At 48.4% G+C, this 19,346-nt stretch overlaps 1 protein-coding gene across 3 annotated transcripts in view; it reads right to left on the reverse strand.

Annotated features, from left to right (window-relative positions):
* TTBK2 (tau tubulin kinase 2) overlaps nt 1-19,346 on the reverse strand; it is a 406,138-nt gene that overhangs the window by 80,133 nt on the left and 306,659 nt on the right. For all 3 annotated transcript variants that reach the window (XM_063947656.1, XM_063947657.1, XM_063947655.1), the window contains exons 10-11: nt 17,166-17,323; nt 4,363-4,579 (exon numbers count right to left, since the gene is read on the reverse strand). In XM_063947656.1, coding sequence (XP_063803726.1) covers nt 4,363-4,579; nt 17,166-17,323 — 375 coding nt within the window. The remainder of the gene's footprint in view (nt 1-4,362; nt 4,580-17,165; nt 17,324-19,346) is intronic.

A 19,346-nucleotide genomic window follows, 5' to 3' on the forward strand; every position in this document is an offset into this window, starting at 1 on the left:
ACCACAACAGATCCTGGAAACTGGTGCACTCCAACCAGACACACAGCAGCACTACGCTGACTGAAAACTGGGGAGCCAGATACTGGGCTGTAGTGACATATGAGGGTGGGCTGGAGTGACACAATGGGGAGCTGGCTGGAGTGACACAGGAGGGTGCTGGCTGGAGTGACACATGGAGGAGCTGAAGTGTATTATGTGAATATGGCTTTTTCAATATATTTTATGTGGATCTGGATTTTTAAATTATTTTATGTGGAAGTGTCTTTTTTCAATGTATTTTATGTTGATTCTGGCTTTAAAATGTATTTTATGTGGATCTGGCATTTTCACTGTCTATTATACTTGGGGTGTGGCCTAGCAGGCACAAGGTCACACCCCATTTTTAGAACAGGTGATGGTAATCTGCGCACTGAGGTGTTAGGTGTCAGCTGCGTCGGGGTGTGCTGCAAGTTCAGGGGATGTCCAGTCCCTATTGATACAGTCTTAAAGTACAGGTACACAATGCGAGAACACAATGTGAGAAATTTAACTGCGCTCTACCCCTGATGTTCATATGCCTCAATCTGTTTATATCGGGAATATCTGTGCTGTTTCTTAGCTTGAGATCAATAATACCAGTGAGTGGAAAAGTATAACTAAAAGGTGTTTTATTGATTGCTAATTGGACACGGTATGCGTTCCAAACAAAGTCCAAATGCCGTCCTTCTCTTAAGTGAAAGTCCAACAAGCTCTTTCTATTACTGAAAGTGCCCTTTTTGATGCAAGGAGTAGTAACTTCAAAACGTCCTTTTCCTAGTAATAGTTCACATTGAATTGACAGTCTTTGATCCTTAATGAAGTAACAGAGACCGGCGTCCCGTGTCTCTGTTGAGGTCTAGTGGATTAAAGTCCTTACCGTTGCGGCCGTGTTCGTGAGGAGTCCAGGTGCGGGTCTGCGCCGGGATTCTGGAAGGGCTCTGGACCGGTCAGCTGACAGCGGTCAGCAATTGCTCGCTCGGTTCGTCCTTGTACGGATTCACCGTGAGCCTGCTGCCTTCACCGTGCCGATCCTGTGTCCGTGGAGAGGGTGCGCCGCTGTGGAACCTGTCCAGGAATCCACAGCGAGGCACACCAGTCCACTTGTCGAGCAGCACCTGCAGTCTTCCTCCTCGCCGCCCGTCCGCCTGCACTAACTTACCCGTCTTGCTGCGCTGTTACTGCAAGCTCGTCGTCGGTGCTCCGAGGTTCCTCTTGCATCCACTGACCACTTTGATGTAGTTGCTTTCCTTGGTGTCCTCCAACGCGTATCAGCCGGGTCTGGCCTTCCTCTGGGAGTTTGCAATTCCACACCCCATTTTTGCACACTCGCCTTCGGCTTGATGTCGGCTCTTTGACGTACCTAACAAGATTTTTGGGCTCTTTGTCTCTGACTGGTTGGCCACCCCTGCTATAGTGGGTCTCTGGGCCACCCCCGCAGCTGTATACAAGGATTTGAGTGTAGTCTCCATTCTATGATCAGCCGTGTCTTTTAGGGAGGCTGCACCCGGGACAGGCAATACAATTTTTCCTGAGAGTCTGGATACTGATACATTCACTATCGGTGGATTTTCCTATTTTTTTCCTATCCTCAGGAGGAAAAGGAAAAGATGATGGCAACCTTTCAGGGATTTAAAAATTCCTATCAGGATTAACCCACTGTTCTTCAAACATGGGCCCTCATTCCGAGTTGTTCGCTCGGTATTTTTCATCGCATCGCAGTGAAAATCCGCTTAGTACGCATGCGCAATGTTCGCACTGCGACTGCGCCAAGTAACTTTACTATGAAGAAAGTATTTTTACTCACGGCTTTTTCTTCGCTCCGGCGATCGTAATGTGATTGACAGGAAATGGGTGTTACTGGGCGGAAACACGGCGTTTCAGGGGCGTGTGGCTGAAAACGCTACCGTTTCCGGAAAAAACGCAGGAGTGGCCGGGGAAACGGTGGGAGTGCCTGGGCGAACGCTGGGTGTGTTTGTGACGTCAACCAGGAACGACAAGCACTGAACTGATCGCACAGGCAGAGTAAGTCTGGAGCTACTCAGAAACTGCTAAGTAGTTAGTAATCGCAATATTGCGCATACATCGGTCGCAATTTTAAGAAGCTAAGATTCACTCCCAGTAGGCGGCGGCTTAGCGTGTGTAACTCTGCTAAATTCGCCTTGCGACCGATCAACTCGGAATGAGGGCCATGGTATTTAATTCCGTTGACACAGGAAAAGTGGCTGAGGATTTCTCTTTTATATTAAAATAAAATTCCTCACTCTCCCCTGTCACCTTATCAGGGATATGCAGAACTTCTCTGATAGCCTCTATGAGAGCCTCTATTCCCTGTGACAGAGTAGCCTCCCCCACCTCTGAGTCCACCTCCCCCTTCACCATGTCTGGCCCTTCATCATCAGAGTCAGACTGCAGGATATGGGCCATAGGACATTTTTGCGGACAAATGACAGGGGACTGAGACGCTGGTTTGGGTACTGAGTCTCTTTTGATAAACTCAGTCATCAATTGGCTTCGGTATTGTGTCTCTTTCTCATTGCGAGACAATTTACTAGAAATATTGGAAATTATTCCCTTAATGGAGTCCAGCCAAGCTGGCTCTGTCCCATTAACCTGGGAAGGTACACTACACGGCATACATAGTAGTGAAACCCCTGGAGAAGAGGAACACACTCTTTGCCTGACATACTGTGACAGCGTGCACACACAGGAAAAGGTTAAATGTACAATTAACCCACAAAGAGCCCTTCCAGAGAGAGACACAGAGATAGCCTGGAGCAAGCACACAGCACTCTTACTGCTAATGCCAAGCTTAGCCGGGTTGCAGACTAAGTACCTAGATTATGGACTCAGTACATTAATAATCGCTCCCACCCTGCTACGCCCCCCGGGTACCGCTGAGGTAATCTGGAGTCTCTTCGGAGGAGCTGCGACGTACCTGTCAGTCAGCGTCTGTGTCCACTGCAGAGGGAAAATGGTGCTGGTGAGCTGCTGGATCCGCTCATAGTGAAGCCCAGACCCTTCAATGGTGCGCGGTCTTACTGCTGTTTTTTATACTGGCTGAGGTAATTTTGTGCCTAAAATGGAGCCAGTCCCCTTTTAAGTCTGCAATGCCAGTCTGGGGACTGTGTACACATATAGTTTACGGAGACTCCTCTCCCCCTCAGAAGCTGTGCGTCTGGACTGTGTACTAAATCTGGAGACCCAGCTGTCCCATGTAGAAGCCGGGCGTCTCCGTACCCTCATGCTGCCATAATGGCCGGCGACCCGCTAACCGTGACGCCGGCTTAGTACTCACCACTCTTCTTTCTTCTGGCTCTGTTAGGGGTTGCGGCGTGCTGCGGGAATGTACACTCGCCATGGTGGGGCTTGCGAAAAGTTCCCTCAGGAGCTAGTGACCATTAACCCTTTAAGAGGTTGGGCTATTCCACCCCCCCCCCCCCCCCCCCCCCAAGTCCTACGAAGCAGGCAGGCCGCTGCCAACCGGTCCTGTCTGAAAATAACAGATAAAATAAATGCAGAACACTTTTCAGGAGCTTCCAGCGATGTGACTGGCTCCTCTGGGCACATTTTCTAAACTGAGTCTGTTAGGAGGGGCATAGAGAGAAGCCAGCACACACTATCAAATTCTTAAAGTGCCCAAGGCTCCTAGTGAACCCATCTATACCCCATGGTACTAAATGGATTCCCAGTATCCCCAAGGACGTAAGAGAAATATGTGTGTTTAGGTAGAAATATAGGGCTGGATGTAATGAAGTCCAAGATGGCCGGAGATGCAACTGCAGAGACAAACTCGATTTTTTTAAACCGGCAAACATTTACAAGGCATGGTTTTGCCTCGTACATGATTGCCACTTTAAAAAAATAATAATCTGAGTTTGGCCAGGAACCCGCACTTCCGTCCAACTCAGACTTCATAACTTCTGGCCCATTATGTCTAAATTTGCCCACAAATGGTTTAGGTGTCTGCAGTCCTCCGATGCGTCTGTACCTTTGCTCGAGTTCTGACTGACCATGTGGGGTTGGGCTTCTGCTCCTGAGTTATCTTTGCTTCATTTTTTTATTATTTACGTCACTTCACTCTAAGGGGGGAAGTCAATTGTTATCAATGCCGATCTCCTGTCTAAAGTGATGTGAGATCACAGGGGCGATATTCAATTAATGCTGCTTATTGCGCCCATTAGTGTGCCTGTGAGCAGCTTTACAAATATGATCCATGGTGAGGGAATTAGTTTGTTACCTGGAGCTGTCCATAGTCTTCCCTCCAAACTGATTTTTAGCATAAAGAATACCTATGACTGGGATCTCTACAAAATCAAGAGCAATAATCGGAGTATGTCTAGATACCTTGCACATTCCCATTTTAATTTTATTCCTGTTGGCATCCATCTCTTCCCAAACATCTTTCTCCTGAGGATGCGGATGACTAGGTGATCCCGGTATCTTCTCAGGAGAAACCATAATTGGGATCCCATTCTCCCCATCACTAAGTTGCTCATCGGGAAAGACTTCATCTGTGTTCTCACGCAGCAAGTCTCCAGGTATAGGCGTGGCATTTGCAATTCTGGACAGAGAAAACAAAAACAATCAGAAATATAAAAACAAAAAAAAATAGAAAAAGAAGAAATCATAAAAGTCCACAACAATCCCCCACCCCACCACTAGAAAAATAAGATTTTAACTCACCGGTAAATCTATTTCTCGTAGTCCGTAGTGGATGCTGGGAACTCCGTAAGGACCATGAGGAATAGCGGCTCCGCAGGATACTGGGCACAACTAAAGAAAGCTTTAGGACTACCTGGTGTGCACTGGCTCCTCCCTCTATGACCCTCCTCCAGACCTCAGTTAGGATACTGTGCCCGGAAGAGCTGACGCAATAAGGAAAGGATTTTGAATCCCGGGTAAGACTCATACCAGCCACACCAATCACACCGTATAACTCGTGATACTATACCCAGTTAACAGTATGAAATATAACTGAGCCTCTCAACAGATGGCTCAACAATAACCCTTTAGTTAAACAATAACTATATACAAGTATTGCAGACAATCCGCACTTGGGACGGGCGCCCAGCATCCACTACGGACTACGAGAAATAGATTTACCGGTGAGTAAAATCTTATTTTCTCTGACGTCCTAGTGGATGCTGGGAACTCCGTAAGGACCATGGGGATTATACCAAAGCTCCCAAACGGGCGGGAGAGTGCGGATGACTCTGCAGCACCGAATGAGCGAACTCTAGGTCCTCCTCAGCCAGGGTATCAAACTTGTAGAATTTAGCAAATGTGTTTGACCCCGACCAAGTAGCTGCTCGGCAAAGTTATAAAGCCGATACCCCTCGGGCAGCCGCCCAAGAAGAGCCCATCTTCCTCGTGGAATGGGCCTTTACAGATTTAGGATGCGGCAGTCCAGCCGCAGAATGTGCAAGTTGAATCGTGCTACAGATCCAGCGAGCAATAGTCTGCTTTGAAGCAGGCGCACCCAACTTGTTGGGCGCATGCAGGATAATTGGCGAGTCAGTCTTTCTGACTCCAGCTGTACTGGAAACATAGATTTTTAGGGCCTGGACTACGTCCAGCAACTTGAAGTCCTCCAAGTCACGAGTAGCAGCAGGCACCACAATAGGCTGGATCAAATGAAACGCTGAAACCACCTTAGGGAGAAATTGGGGACGAGTCCTCAATTCCGCCCTATCCATATGGAAAATCAGATAAGGGCTTTTACAAGACAAAGCCGCCAATTCTGACACACGCCTGGCCGAAGCCAAGGCCAACAGCATGACCACTTTCCACGTGAGATAATTTAGTTCCACGGTTTTAAGTGGTTCACCAATGCGACTTTAGGAAATCCAACACCACGTTGAGATCCCAAGGTGCCACTGGGGGCACAAAAGGGGGCTGAATATGCAGCACTCCCTTAACAAATGTCTGAACTTCAGGTAGTGAAGCCAATTCTTTTTGGAAGAAAATCGATAGACCCGAAATCTGGACCTTAATGGAACCCAATTTTAGGCCCATAGTCACCCCTGACTGTAGGAAGTGCAGAAATCGACCTAGCTGAAATTCCTCCGTTGGGGCCTTCCTTGCCTCACACCACGCAACATATTTCCGCCATATGCGGTGATAATGTTTTGCGGTCACTTCTTTCCTAGCTTTAATTAGCGTAGGGATAACTTCCTCCGGAATGCCCTTTTCCTTCAGGATCCGGCGTTCAACCGCCATGCCGTCAAACGCAGCCGCGGTAAGTCTTGGAACAGACAGGGCCCCTGCTGCAGCAGGTCCTGTCTGAGCGGCAGAGACCATGGGTCCTCTGAGATCATTTCTTGAAGTCCTGGGTACCAAGAACTTCTTGGCCAATCCGGAACCACGAGTATAGTTCTTACTCCTCTCCTTCTTATTATTCTCAGTACCTTGGGTATGAGAGGCAGAGGAAGGAACACATACACCGACTGGTACACCCACGGTGTTACCAGAGCGTCCACAGCTATCGCCTGAGGGTCCCTTGACCTGGCGCAATAACATTTTAGCTTTTTGTTGAGGCGGGACGCCATCATGTCCACCTGTGGCCTTTCCCACCGGTGTACAACCATTTGGAAGACTTCTGGATGAAGTCCCCACTCTCCCCGGTGGAGGTCGTGTCTGCTGAGAAAGTCTGCTTCCCAGTTGTCCACTCCGGGAATGAACACTGCTGACAGTGCTAACACATGATTTTCCACCCATCGGAGAATCCTTGTGGCTTCTGCCATCGCCATCCTGCTTCTTGTGCCGCCCTGACGGTTTACATGGGCGACCGCCGTGATGTTGTCTGACTGGATCAGCACCGGCTGGCGTTGAAGCAGGGGTCTTGCCTGACTTAGGGCATTGTAAATGGCCCTTAGTTCCAGAATATTTATGTGTAGGGAAGCCTCCTGACATGTCCATAGTCCTTGGAAGTTTCTTCCCTGTGTGACTGCCCCCCAACCTCGAAGGCTGGCATCCGTGGTCACCAGGATCCAGTCCTGTATGCCGAATCTGCGGCCCTCTTGAAGATGAGCACTCTGCAGCCACCAAAACAGCGACACCCTGGTTCTTGGAGACAGGGTTATCAGCCGATGCATCTGAAGATGCGATCCGGACCACTTGTCCAACAGATCCCACTGAAAGATCCTTGCATGGAACCTTCCGAATGGAATTGCTTTGTAAGAAGCCACCATCTTTCCCAGGACTCGCGTGCAGTGGTGCACCGACACCTGTTTTGGTTATAGGAGGTCTCTGACTAGAGATGACAACTCCTTGGCCTTCTCCTCCGGGAGAAACACTTTTTTCTCTGTTCTGTGTCCAGAACCATCCCCAGGAATAGTAGACGCGTTGTAGGAACCAGCTGCGACTTTGGAATATTCAGGATCCAGCCGTGCTGTTGTAGCATTTCCCGAGCTAGTGCTACACCGATCAACAACTGTTCCCTGGACCTCGCCTTTATAAGGAGATCGTCCAAGTACGGGATAATTAAAACTCCCTTTCTCCGAAGGAGTATCATCATTTCGGCCATTACCTTGGTAAATACCCGCGGTGCCGTGGACAGACCAAACGGCAACGTCTGGAATTGGTAATGACAATCCTGTACCACAAATCTGAGGTACTCCTGGTGAGGAGGGTAAATGGGGACATGCAGGTAAGCATCCTTGATGTCCAGTGATACCATGTAATCCCCCTCGTCCAGGCTTGCAATCCCCGCCCTGAGCGATTCCATCTTGAACTTGAACCTTCTTATATAAGTGTTCAAGGATTTTAAATTTAAAATGGGTCTCACCGAACCGTCCGGTTTCGGTACCACAAACATTGTGGAATAGTAACCCCGTCCTTGTTGAAGGAGGGGTACCTTGATTATCACGTGCTGAGAATAGAGCTTGTGAATCGCCTCCAGCACTGCCTCCCTGTCCGGGGGAGCTGTCGGCAAGGCAGATTTGAGGAAACGGCGAGGGGGAGACGTCTCGAATTCCAGCTTGTACCCCTGAGATACTACTTGTAGAATCCAGGGATCCACCCGTGAGCGAGCCCACTGGTCGCTGAAGTTCTTGAGACGGGCCCCCACCATACCTGGCTCCGCCTGTGGAGCCCCAGCGTCATGCGGTGGACTTAGAGGAAGCGGGGGAGGACTTTTGTTCCTGGGAACTGGCTGTATGTTGTAGCTTTTTCCCTCTACCTCTGGGCAGAAAGGACGCGCCTCTAACCCGCTTGCCTTTCTGGGGCCGAAAGGACTGTACCTGATAATACGGTGCTTTCTTTGGCTGTGAGGGAACATGGGGTAAAAATGCTGACTTCCCAGCTGTCGCTGTGGAAACGAGATCCGTGAGACCATCCCCAAACAACTCCTCACCCTTGTAAGGCAAAACTTCCATGTGCCTTTTAGAATCAGCATCACCTGTCCACTGCCGAGTTCCTGGCAGAAATGGACATTGCGTTTATTTTAGATGCCAGTCGGCAATTATCCCTCTGTGCATCTCATGTATAAGACTGCGTCTTTAATATGCTCTATGGTTAGCACTATAATGTCCTTGTCTAAGGTACAGAGAATCTGACCACGCAGCTGCAGCACTGCACATTCATGTTGAAGCAATAGCTGGTCTCAGCATAATGCCTGAGTGTGTATATACAGACTTCAGGATAGCCTCCTGCATTCTATCTGCAGGCTGAGATGGTAGTGCCACCTTCTTTGACAGACGTGTAAGCGCTTTATCCACCCTAGGGGATGTCTCCCAACGTGACCTATCCTCTGGCGGGAAAGGGTACGTCATTAGTAACCTTTTAGAAATGACCAGTTTCTTATCGGGGGAAAGTCACGCTTCTTCACACATTTAGTTCATCAGATGGGGGAAAAACCACTGGAAGCTTTTTTCTCCCCAAACATAATACCCTTTTTTGTGGTACCTGGGGTAATATCAGAAATGTGCAACACATTTTTTATTGCCGTAATCATGTAACGGGTGGCTCTATTGGAATGTACAGTAGTCTCATCGTCGACGACACTGGAGTCAGTATCCGTGTCGACATCTGTGTCTGCCATCTGAGGTAGTGGGCGTTTTAGGGCCCCTGATGGCTTTTGAGACGCCTGGGCAGGCACGGGCTGAGAAGCCGGCTGTCCCACATCTGCTATGTCGTCAAACCTTTCATGTAAGGAGTTGACACTATCACGTAATTCCTTCCACATGTCCATCCACTCAGGTGTCGACCCCGCAGGGGGTGACATCACATTTATCGGCATCTGCTCCGCCTCCACATAAGCCTCCTCATCAAACATGTCGACACAGCCGTACCGACACACCGCACACACACAGGGAATGCTATGACTGAGGACAGGACCCCACAAAGTCCTTTGGGGAGACAGAGAGAGAGTATGCCAGCACACACCAGAGCGCTATATAATGCAGGGATTCACACTACCCACAGTGATTTTTCCCTTATAGCTGCTATAATACACAGATTTGCTCCTAAATTTAGTGCCCCCCCTCTCTTTTTAACCCTTTGAGCCTGAAAATTACAGGGGAGAGCCTGGGGAGCTGTCTTCCAGCTGTACTGTGAAGAGAAAATGGCGCCAGTGTGCTGAGGGAGATAGCCCCGCCCCTTTTTCGGCGGACTTCTCCCGCTCTTATAATCATAATGTGGCAGGGGTATTTTACACATATATAGCTTATTAGGCTTTATTATGTGTGATTTGCCTCTCTTAAGGTACTCTAATTGCTGCCCAGGGCGCCCCCCCCCCCAGCGCCCTGCACCCATCAGTGACCGGAGTATGTGGTGTGCACAGGGAGCAATGGCGCACAGCTGCAGTGCTGTGCGCTACCTTAATGAAGACCGGAGTCTTCTGCCGCCGATTTCCTGGACGTTCTTCTTGCTTCTGGCTCTGCAAGGGGGACGGCGGCGCGGCTCCGGACGACCGAGGCTGGGCCTGTGTTCGATCCCTCTGGAGCTAATGGTGTCTAGTAGCCTAAGAAGCCCAAGCTAGCTGCAAGCAGGTAGGTCCGCTTCTCTCCCCTAAGTCCCTCGTAGCAGTGAGTCTGTTGCCAGCAGATCTCACTGAATATAAAAAAACTAAAATATACTTTCTTTTCTAGGAGCTCAGGAGAGCCCCTAGTGTGCATCCAGCTCAGCCGGGCACAAAATTCTAACCGAGGTCTGGAGGAGGGTCATAGAGGGAGGAGCCAGTGCACACCAGGTAGTCCTAAAGCTTTCTTTAGTTGTGCCCAGTCTCCTGCGGAGCCGCTATTCCCCATGGTCCTTACGGAGTTCCCAGCATCCATTAGGACGTCAGAGAAAAAAGGGGGTAACTAAATAAAATTATATAACAATAGCCCCGCTTACCATTGCAAAATGTTTGTCTAGATTGAATTAACATGGATTTTCCACTGATGACTATGTTGTCCAGAGCTGATAACTTACATAAGTTCTGCCTCTTGTTTAAAGAGACTTCATCTTTTTTCGAGATACTCCAAGGTGGTCAGGAAATAACCTGTCACATTATTAAGCCTCTCTCTTCCAGTTTTCATTTTCTCTCTCTTGTCTATTACAATAACCTATGTTCACCTTGCTTGTTGGTACCTCGTCTGCATTCTGAATTGACCAACTGACTGTTTCCTTGCTCGCATCTGGACCCCCCCCCCCACCCCCTCCCTTCCACCTTTACCAGCTACAATATTATAAACTCCCTCACAAGACATAGCAGCTAAACCCGACTAAAGTCCTGGCTGGGGCACGAAACATGCCATTTGGAAAAAAATTCACACATTTCTCGGGAGGCTGAGAGCAGAAACGTCAGCACTGCAGCTTGCGGGCCATTACGACAGCACAATTGTATTGCTGCCGGCGAACGCCATCTAGAGGTGGGTACCAAAACAACATCTGAATCGCCCTCATAGAATAGGACGGCAGATAAGAAGGATTAATAAGTTGTTATAGAAACCTCTACACTGCTCACTTCACTGTGACCATACATAACCCACCATACACTGTTAGAGCTTCTGAGAAAAGAAGCGAGTCTTCTATTTAGAGCTTTTGACTAAACTAATTTATTTTGTTGTCTGTAACAGAATCAGCATTCGCCGACTCTGTCACATGACACCCCTGAACAAGATCATCTGTAATTTTTACTGGATATGAAAATGTGTGTGATAAAAGTAAAATGGATCCGTAGATAAAGAACCAGTTAAGCAGTAAAAAAAAAAAAAAAGATTTTACTTACCGGTAAATCTATTTCTCGTAGTCCGTAGTGGATGCTGGGGACTCCGTAAGGACCATGGGGAATAGACGGGCTCCGCAGGAGACAGGGCACTCTAAGAAAGAATTAGGAATACCGGTGTGCACTGGCTCCTCCCTCTATGTCCCTCCTCCAGACCTCAGTTAAGGAAACTGTGCCCGGAAGAGCTGACAGTACAAGGAAAGGATTTGGAATCCAGGGTAAGACTCATACCAGCCACACCAATCACACCGTATAACTCGTGATAAACTTACCCAGTTAATAGTATGAACAACAGAACATCAGCCAAACCTGATGTAACCATAACATAACCCTTATTTAAGCAATAACTATATACAAGTATTGCAGAAAAAGTCCGCACTTGGGACGGGCGCCCAGCATCCACTACGGACTACGAGAAATAGATTTACCGGTGAGTAAAATCTTATTTTCTCTAACGTCCTAGTGGATGCTGGGGACTCCGTAAGGACCATGGGGATTATACCAAAGCTCCCAAACGGGCGGGAGAGTGCGGATGACTCTGCAGCACCGAATGAGCAAACACAAGGTCCTCCTCAGCCAGGGTATCAAACTTGTAGAACTTTGCAAAGGTGTTTGAACCCGACCAAGTAGCCGCTCGGCAAAGCGGTAATGCCGAGACCCCTCGGGCAGCCGCCCAAGAAGAGCCCACCTTCCTTGTGGAATGGGCTTTTACTGATTTTGGATGCGGCAATCCAGCCGCAGAATGAGCCTGCTGAATCGTGTTACAGATCCAGCGAGCAATAGTTTGCTTTGAAGCAGGAGCACCCAGCTTGTTGGATGCATACAGGATAAACAGCGACTCAGTTTTCCTAACTCTAGCCGTTCTGGCTACATAAACCTTCAAAGCCCTGACTACATCCAGTAACTCGGAATCCTCCAAGTCACGAGTAGCCACAGGCACCACAATAGGTTGGTTCATAAGAAAAGATGACACCACATTTGGCAGAAATTGCGGACAAGTCTGCAATTCTGCCCTGTCCATATGGAAAACCAAATAGGGGCTTTTATGTGACAAAGCCGCCAATTCTGACACACGCCCACGCCTAGCCGAAGCCAAGGCTAATAGCATGACCACCTTCCACGTGAGATATTTTAACTCCACGGTTTTAAGCGGCTCAAACCAGTGTGATTTCAGGAAACTCAACACCACGTAAAGATCCCAAGGTGCCACTGGAGGCACAAACGGGGGCTGAATATGCAGCACTCCCTTTACAGACGTCTGAACTTCAGGTAGAGAAGCTAGTTCTTTTTTTTTTTTTTTTTTAAAGAAAATGGATAGGGCCGAAATCTGGACCTTAATGGACCCCAATTTTAGGCCCAAAGTCACTCCCGACAGTAGGAAGTGAAGGAAACGGCCCAGCTGGAATTCCTCTGTAGGGGCATTCCAGGCCTCACACCAAGCAACATATTTTTGCCGTATACAGTGATAATGTTTAGCCGTCACGGCCTTCCTAGCCTTTAGTAGCGTAGGAATAACCTCATCCGGAATCCCTTTTTCTACTAGGATCCGGCGTACAACCGCCATGCCGTCAAACGCAGCCGCGGTAAGTCTTGGAACAGACAAGGTCCCTGCTGCAACAGATCCTGCCCTAGAGGCAGAGGCCATGGGTCCTCTGCGAGTATTTCTTGCAGCTCTGGATACCAAGTCCTTCTTGGCCAATCCGGAACAATGAGTATTGTTCTCACTCCTCTTTTTCTTACGTTTCTCAGCACCTTGGGTATGAGAGGAAGAGGAGGAAACACATAAAACCGACTGGAACATCCACGGTGTCACCAGTGCGTCTACAGCTCCCACCGACCTACAATCTGCGCGAAGACTTCTTGATGAAGTCCCCACTCTCCCGGGTGGAGGTCGTGCCTGCTGAGGAAGTCTGCTTCCCAGTTGTCCACTCCCGGAATGAACACTGCTGACAGTGCTCGTACGTGATTCTCCGCCCATCGAAGAATTCTGGTGGGTTCCGCTATCGCCACCCTGCTCCTTGTGCCGCCTTGGCGGTTTACATGAGCCCTGCGGTGATGTTGTCTGATTGAATCAGCACCGATTGGTTGCGAAGCAGGGTCTCCGCATGACTTAGGGCGTTGTATATGGCCCTTAGTTCCAGGATATTGATGTGAAGGCAAGTCTCCTGACTTGACCACAGCCCTTGGAAACTTCTTCCCTGAGTGACTGCCCCCCACCCTCGGAGGCTTGCATCCGTGGTCACCAGGACCCAGTCCTGACTGCCGAACCTACGGCCCTCGAGAAGGTGAGTACTCTGTAGCCACCACAGAAGAGACACCCTGGCCCTGGGGGATAGGGTGATCAGCCGATGCATCTGTAGATGCGATCCGGACCACTTGTCCCAACAGATCCCATTGAAAAGGTCCTCGCATGGAACCTGCCGAAGGGAATGGCCTCGTATGACGCCACCATCTTTCCCAGGACTCTCGTGCAGTGATGCACCGACACCTGTTTTGGTTTTAAGAGGTCTCTGACCAGTGTCATGAGTTCCTGAGCCTTCTCCGTCGGGAGAGAAACCTTCTTCTGGTCTGTGTCCAGAATCATGCCCAGGAAGGGCAGAGGCGTCGTAGGAATCAGCTGCGACTTTGGAATATTCAGAATCCAGCCGTGCTGTTGTAACACTTCCCGAGAGCGTGCTACACTAATCAGCAACTGCTCTCTGGACCTCGCCTTTATGAGGAGATCGTCCAAGTATGGGATAACTGTGACTCCTTGCTTTCGCAGGAGCACCATCATTACTGCCATTACCTTGGTAAATATTCTCGGTGCCGTGGACAGACCAAACGGCAACGTCTGGAATTGTTAATGACAATCCTGTACCACAAATCTGAGGTACTCCTGATGAGGTGGATAAACGGGGACATGACGGTAAGCATCCTTTATGTCCAGAGACACCATAAAATCCCCCTCCCTTGCGATGACCGCTCTGAGCGATTCCATCTTGAACTTGAACCTTTTCAGGTATATGTTCAGGGATTTTAAATTCAATATGGGTCTGACCGAACCATCTGGTTTCGGGACTACAACATAGTCGAATAATAACCCCCTCCTTGTTGAAGGAGGGGAACCTTGACCACCACCTGTTGAAGATACAATTTGTGAATTGCAGTTAACCTTGTTTCCCTCTCGGGGGGGGGGGGAAGCCGGCAGGGCCGTCAGTGAGGAGGCATCTTCTCAAAGTCCAGCTTGTATCCCTGAGACACAATATCTATTGCCCAGGGATCTAACAGGGAGTGAACCCACTTGTGGCTGAACTTACGAAAGCGTGCCCCCACCAAGCCTAGCTCCGCTTGTGGAGCCCCAGCGACATGCGGTGGATTTTCATCGAGGCCGGGGAGGACTTCTGTTCCTGGGAACTAGCTGTGTTGTGCAGCTGGTTTCCTCTGCCCCCGCCTCTGGCAAGAAAGGACGCACCTCGGACTTTCTTGTTTCTTTGTTCGAAAGGCTGCATTTGATAATGACGCGCTTTCCTAGGCTGTGCAGGAATATAAGGCAAAATATCAGAATTACCAGCTATAGCTGTGGAGACCAGGTCCCAGAACCCTTCTCCACACAATCCTCAGCCTTCCATATGCCACTTAAGTTGGCATCATCTGTCCATTGCATATTCTACAGGATATGTCAAGCAGAAATCGACATAGCTTTGCCTCTAGGACCCAGTATACTCATGTCTCTTTGGGCATGTTTAGTGATATATATCTTTTAAGACAGCATCTTTAATATATATATATATATATATATATATATATACACACACACACATATATCTATATATATATATATATCTATATATCTATATCTACACATATATATATATATATATATATATATACATACTAGGGTTTCAATTTCTGCTGATAAGGTACCTGTCCACGCCGCCACAGCGCTATAAACCCATGCCGACACAATCGCCGGTCTGAGTAGTGTACCAAAATGTGCACGCTATCTGCAGGATCCCTGAGAATAGCTAGGGCTACCTTTTGGGCAAACGTGACACCCTAGGGGAAGATTCCCATCACATCCTGGCCCTAGTGGGGAAAGGATACTGCCTGAGAATTCTTTGTGGGAAGCTGCAGTCTCTAGTCTGGAGATTCCCGCTCTTTTTCATCATGAGAGGAGGGAAATTTACCTCAGCTTTCTTCCCCTTAAACTTGTGTACCCTTGTGTCAGGGACAGATGAGTCATCAGTGATATGCAAATCATCTTTATTACAATAATCATATATTGAATACTTTTCTGCCATTTTGGCTGTAACTTTGCATTATCGTAGTCGACACAGGAGTCAAACTCCTTGTCGATATCAGTGTCTATTATTTTGGATAGTGCGCATTGTGAGACTCTAAAGGTCTCTGCGCCATAGGGACAGACATGGGTAGATTTCCTGTCTGTTCTCTAATCTTTTGTGCAATAAATTCACCTTAGCACTTACACATATCCAAACAGGTGTCGGCGTTGTCGACGGAGACACCCTCTCACACACATATTAGCTCCATCTCCTCCTTAGGGGAGCCTTTTACCTCAGACATGTCGACACACACGTACCGACACACCACACACACAGGGGATGCTCAATTTGAAGACCGTTCCCCCACAAGGCCCTTTGGAGAGACAGAGAGAGTATGCCAGCACACACCCCAGCGCTATATGACCCAGGAATCACACAGTAACGTAGTGTTAACCCAGTAGCTGCTGTATACATTGTTTTTACGCCAAATTTATGTGCCCCCCCTCTCTTTTACACCCTCTTCTATCGTGCTTCTGCAGGGGAGAGCCTGGGGAGCTTCCTCTCAGCGGAGTTGTGGAGAGAAAATGGCGCTGGTGAGTGCTGAGGAAGAAGCACCGCCCCCTCAGCGGCAGGCTTCTGTCCCGCGATTTTGTGTAAAATAATGGCGGGGGCTCATGCATATATACAGTGCCCAACTGTATATATGCCCACTTTGCCAAGAGGTCTCTAATTGCTGCCCAGGGCCCCTGCGCCCTGCACCCTACAGTGACCGGAGTGTGTGGGTGTAATGTGGGAGCAATGGCGCACAGCTGCAGTGCTGTGCGCTACCTCATATGAAGACTGGAGTCTTCTGCCGCCGCTTTCAAAGTCTTCTTGCTTCTCACGCCGGCTTCTGGCTCTGCGAGGGGGACGGCGGCGCGGCTCTGGGATCGGACGACCAAGGGTGCGTTCCTGTGTTCGATCCCTCTGGAGCTAATGGTGTCCAGTAGCCTAAGAAGCACGACCTATCCGCAGTTAGTAGGTCTGCTTCTCTCCCCTCAGTCCCACGTAGCAGAGAGTCTGTTGCCAGCAGATCTCTCTGAAAATAAAAAATCCTAACAAAATACTTTCTTATTAGCAAGCTCAGGAGAGCTCACTAAAGTGCACCCAGCTCTGTCCGGGCACAGATTCTAACTGAGGTCTGGAGGAGGGACATAGAGGGAGGAGCCAGTGCACACCAGTATTCCTAATTCTTTCTTAGAGTGCCCTGTCTCCTGCGGAGCCCGTCTATTCCCCATGGTCCTTACGGAGTCCCCAGCATCCACTAGGACGTTAGAGGAAAAAAAAAAATTCAAGTTCAGTCCCAAAACAATTGTGGGATCTTTAAATGTCTGCCTACGGTATGCATTTAAAATACCGACCAACAGGATTCCGGTGGTCGCACTAACGGCGACGAAATCCCGACAGGGGTACAATTTCGACGTCGGAATACCAGCGAGGTAGGTGATTCTCCCACTATTGGTGTCCACGACACTCAGCGTGGCAAGCACAGTGAGTCCGTAAGGGGCCTTGATACGCTTGCGCCGGTTGCCGGTACTGTGGGGGACAGGATGCCGCTGTCTGTGTAGTGACAGCTGGTATTCCGTACGCTGGGATCCCATACCGATCCCCTGCCTACTAGTACCCTGTCATACCCAATAGCAGCAGGAGTCAGGCGAGTGTGAAGCTGAGGGGTAGTGGATGTTGTTGTGGTAGTTAATGAGCCGTCCATGCCACTCTTCTCCCAGTCAAAGGGATCACTGTCCACCACGCCGTAGGTCTTCATGCTGTTATCAAAGACGGATATAAGAAGCTGCAGGGAAGACAAAAAATACTAAATAAGGTGGAAGAATGGCAAAGAAATTGCCGAACTTGCAATTACAGGAAAAGACGCCTCTAGTACAGCAACATGGCCCTCCAAGCTTTCCCCTGTGGCCCCCAGCGCCTTCAAGATTTATCTCTAACAGCTTGTAACACCTTTCTGAAACACCTTACGATATGTAATCACATCTCTTATGGATCAAATGTAAGGAAGCTCACTGACTAAGCGGGATAGTGAAACAGCTGTCTAAGCCAGTGCCCGCCAGTGCACTAGCAGGTCACCACACCACCAGAGCAGCCAGACACCATACGCCGCTGAGACCTCCACACACCGCACAAGTACCCCCTTGCTCTACTAAAGCCACACATGAAGCACTTTACAATGCGGTGAATGGCCCTGCAATACCATTAGGCACCAAGGCCACCATCCCATTGGGGTGCTACTCTATTGTCTCACACACAGGATAGTGGATCACTCACCCTGCACCAATAACATAGGTACGTGCAGCGAAAGCATCATAAACTGAGGGCAGCCCGTGTGTCCTAATACCTACTTTCTGACACTATTCTGATTTCATATTTTCGGGCTCTCTCATTGTGATCTATTATCTGACTAAGTCCCCTGCGCTGATTACAACAGGGGACCCAGATAAGGGATAGCAACAGTAGAAGCACCACTTCTCAGTCCTGTGGCCCTGCAGGACACACTCTCTTGCTGTATAAATGCAGAGCACACAGTGAGCAGCGCTGCCCTGTGAGTGCCTTTACAGGACTGTCCATTACTACACCTTACACGCAAGGGGTTTACCTTCATTATTATTGCAACTGTATGTATCATCCTTGAATCGAACTGCTATGATCATCAATACCCATGCAGTCATATGACACCATTCTAGCATGATTTAACAATGTCCAGAAATCAAATGAGAGTCAAGTGGATTTTTGCAAACATAAGATTTAGAATTTACATATATTACTCCTCTTGTGTCCTCAAACAGAGATATAGGAGCGATAACCAGCTCATAATACCCTGGGTCTGCGCTGGTTGTATATACAATATCTGTACTGTGAACACGGGTACATCTCTATTTGGATACATATCCATATTATCATTAACATTTCACGCCAGTGACTAATTTCTGTCTATATTACGCTTAGCTCTCTGAATTATCAGTTACTTTGTACGGCTTATTTTAAGCAATTACTACTGATAGGTATTTAAACCTATCTATTCTAAATTTATGTTTTATGTGATGTTTGTCGTATGTGGTCCTAGTACATTTCTATTTTAATTCAATACCATTAAAAGTTACATTTTAAACTATACAAAAGTGCCCCCCAAAAAAAGAGAGTTTCTGTCTTCTGTTTCTACATGGATCACATGTAAGCCCAGATTTATCAAGTCTTGCAGCGTAATAAATAGCACGGTGATAACTCGCCAACCAACCAGCTCCTAACTGCCATGTTACAGGCTGTGTTTGAAAAATGACAGTTAGGAGCGGATTGGCTTGCAATTTATTCCTCTCCAAGGCATAGTAAATCTGGGCCGTAATGTTTTAAGTTAATACTGAAAGGGAGGGCAAAGTGCGGCCCTTTTGAAGGCTGAAGGGCTGTCCAAGGCGGACGCAGAAGTGCTCCTGGTTGTCTACCTGTAACTTGCTTTACTTAATAGAAGTATCATTTCTGCACTATAACCTACATTACTGCAATTGTTTGGCACTTACAGCATTGTCAGTAAACACACTGTCACAAATTGCATAGATTGACTGATGTTCATGTAGTGAGAGGTGAATGCAGATGAGCTAGAGAGCAGAAAATAGGATTTTAAATACCGACCGGTAAATCCTTTTCTCGTAGTCCATAAGGGATATTGGGGACACATTAGTACAATGGGGTATAGACGGGGTCCAAAGGAGCCAGTGCACTTTAAATTTCTTCAACTGGGTGTGCTGGCTCCTCCCCTCTATGCCCCCTCCCACAGGCAGTTATAGATAAAACAGTGCCCGAAGGAGAAT

The sequence above is a fragment of the Pseudophryne corroboree genome, chromosome 12 (genome assembly GCF_028390025.1).
Source record: "Pseudophryne corroboree isolate aPseCor3 chromosome 12, aPseCor3.hap2, whole genome shotgun sequence".
In the NCBI taxonomy this organism is placed as follows: Eukaryota; Metazoa; Chordata; class Amphibia; order Anura; family Myobatrachidae; genus Pseudophryne; species Pseudophryne corroboree.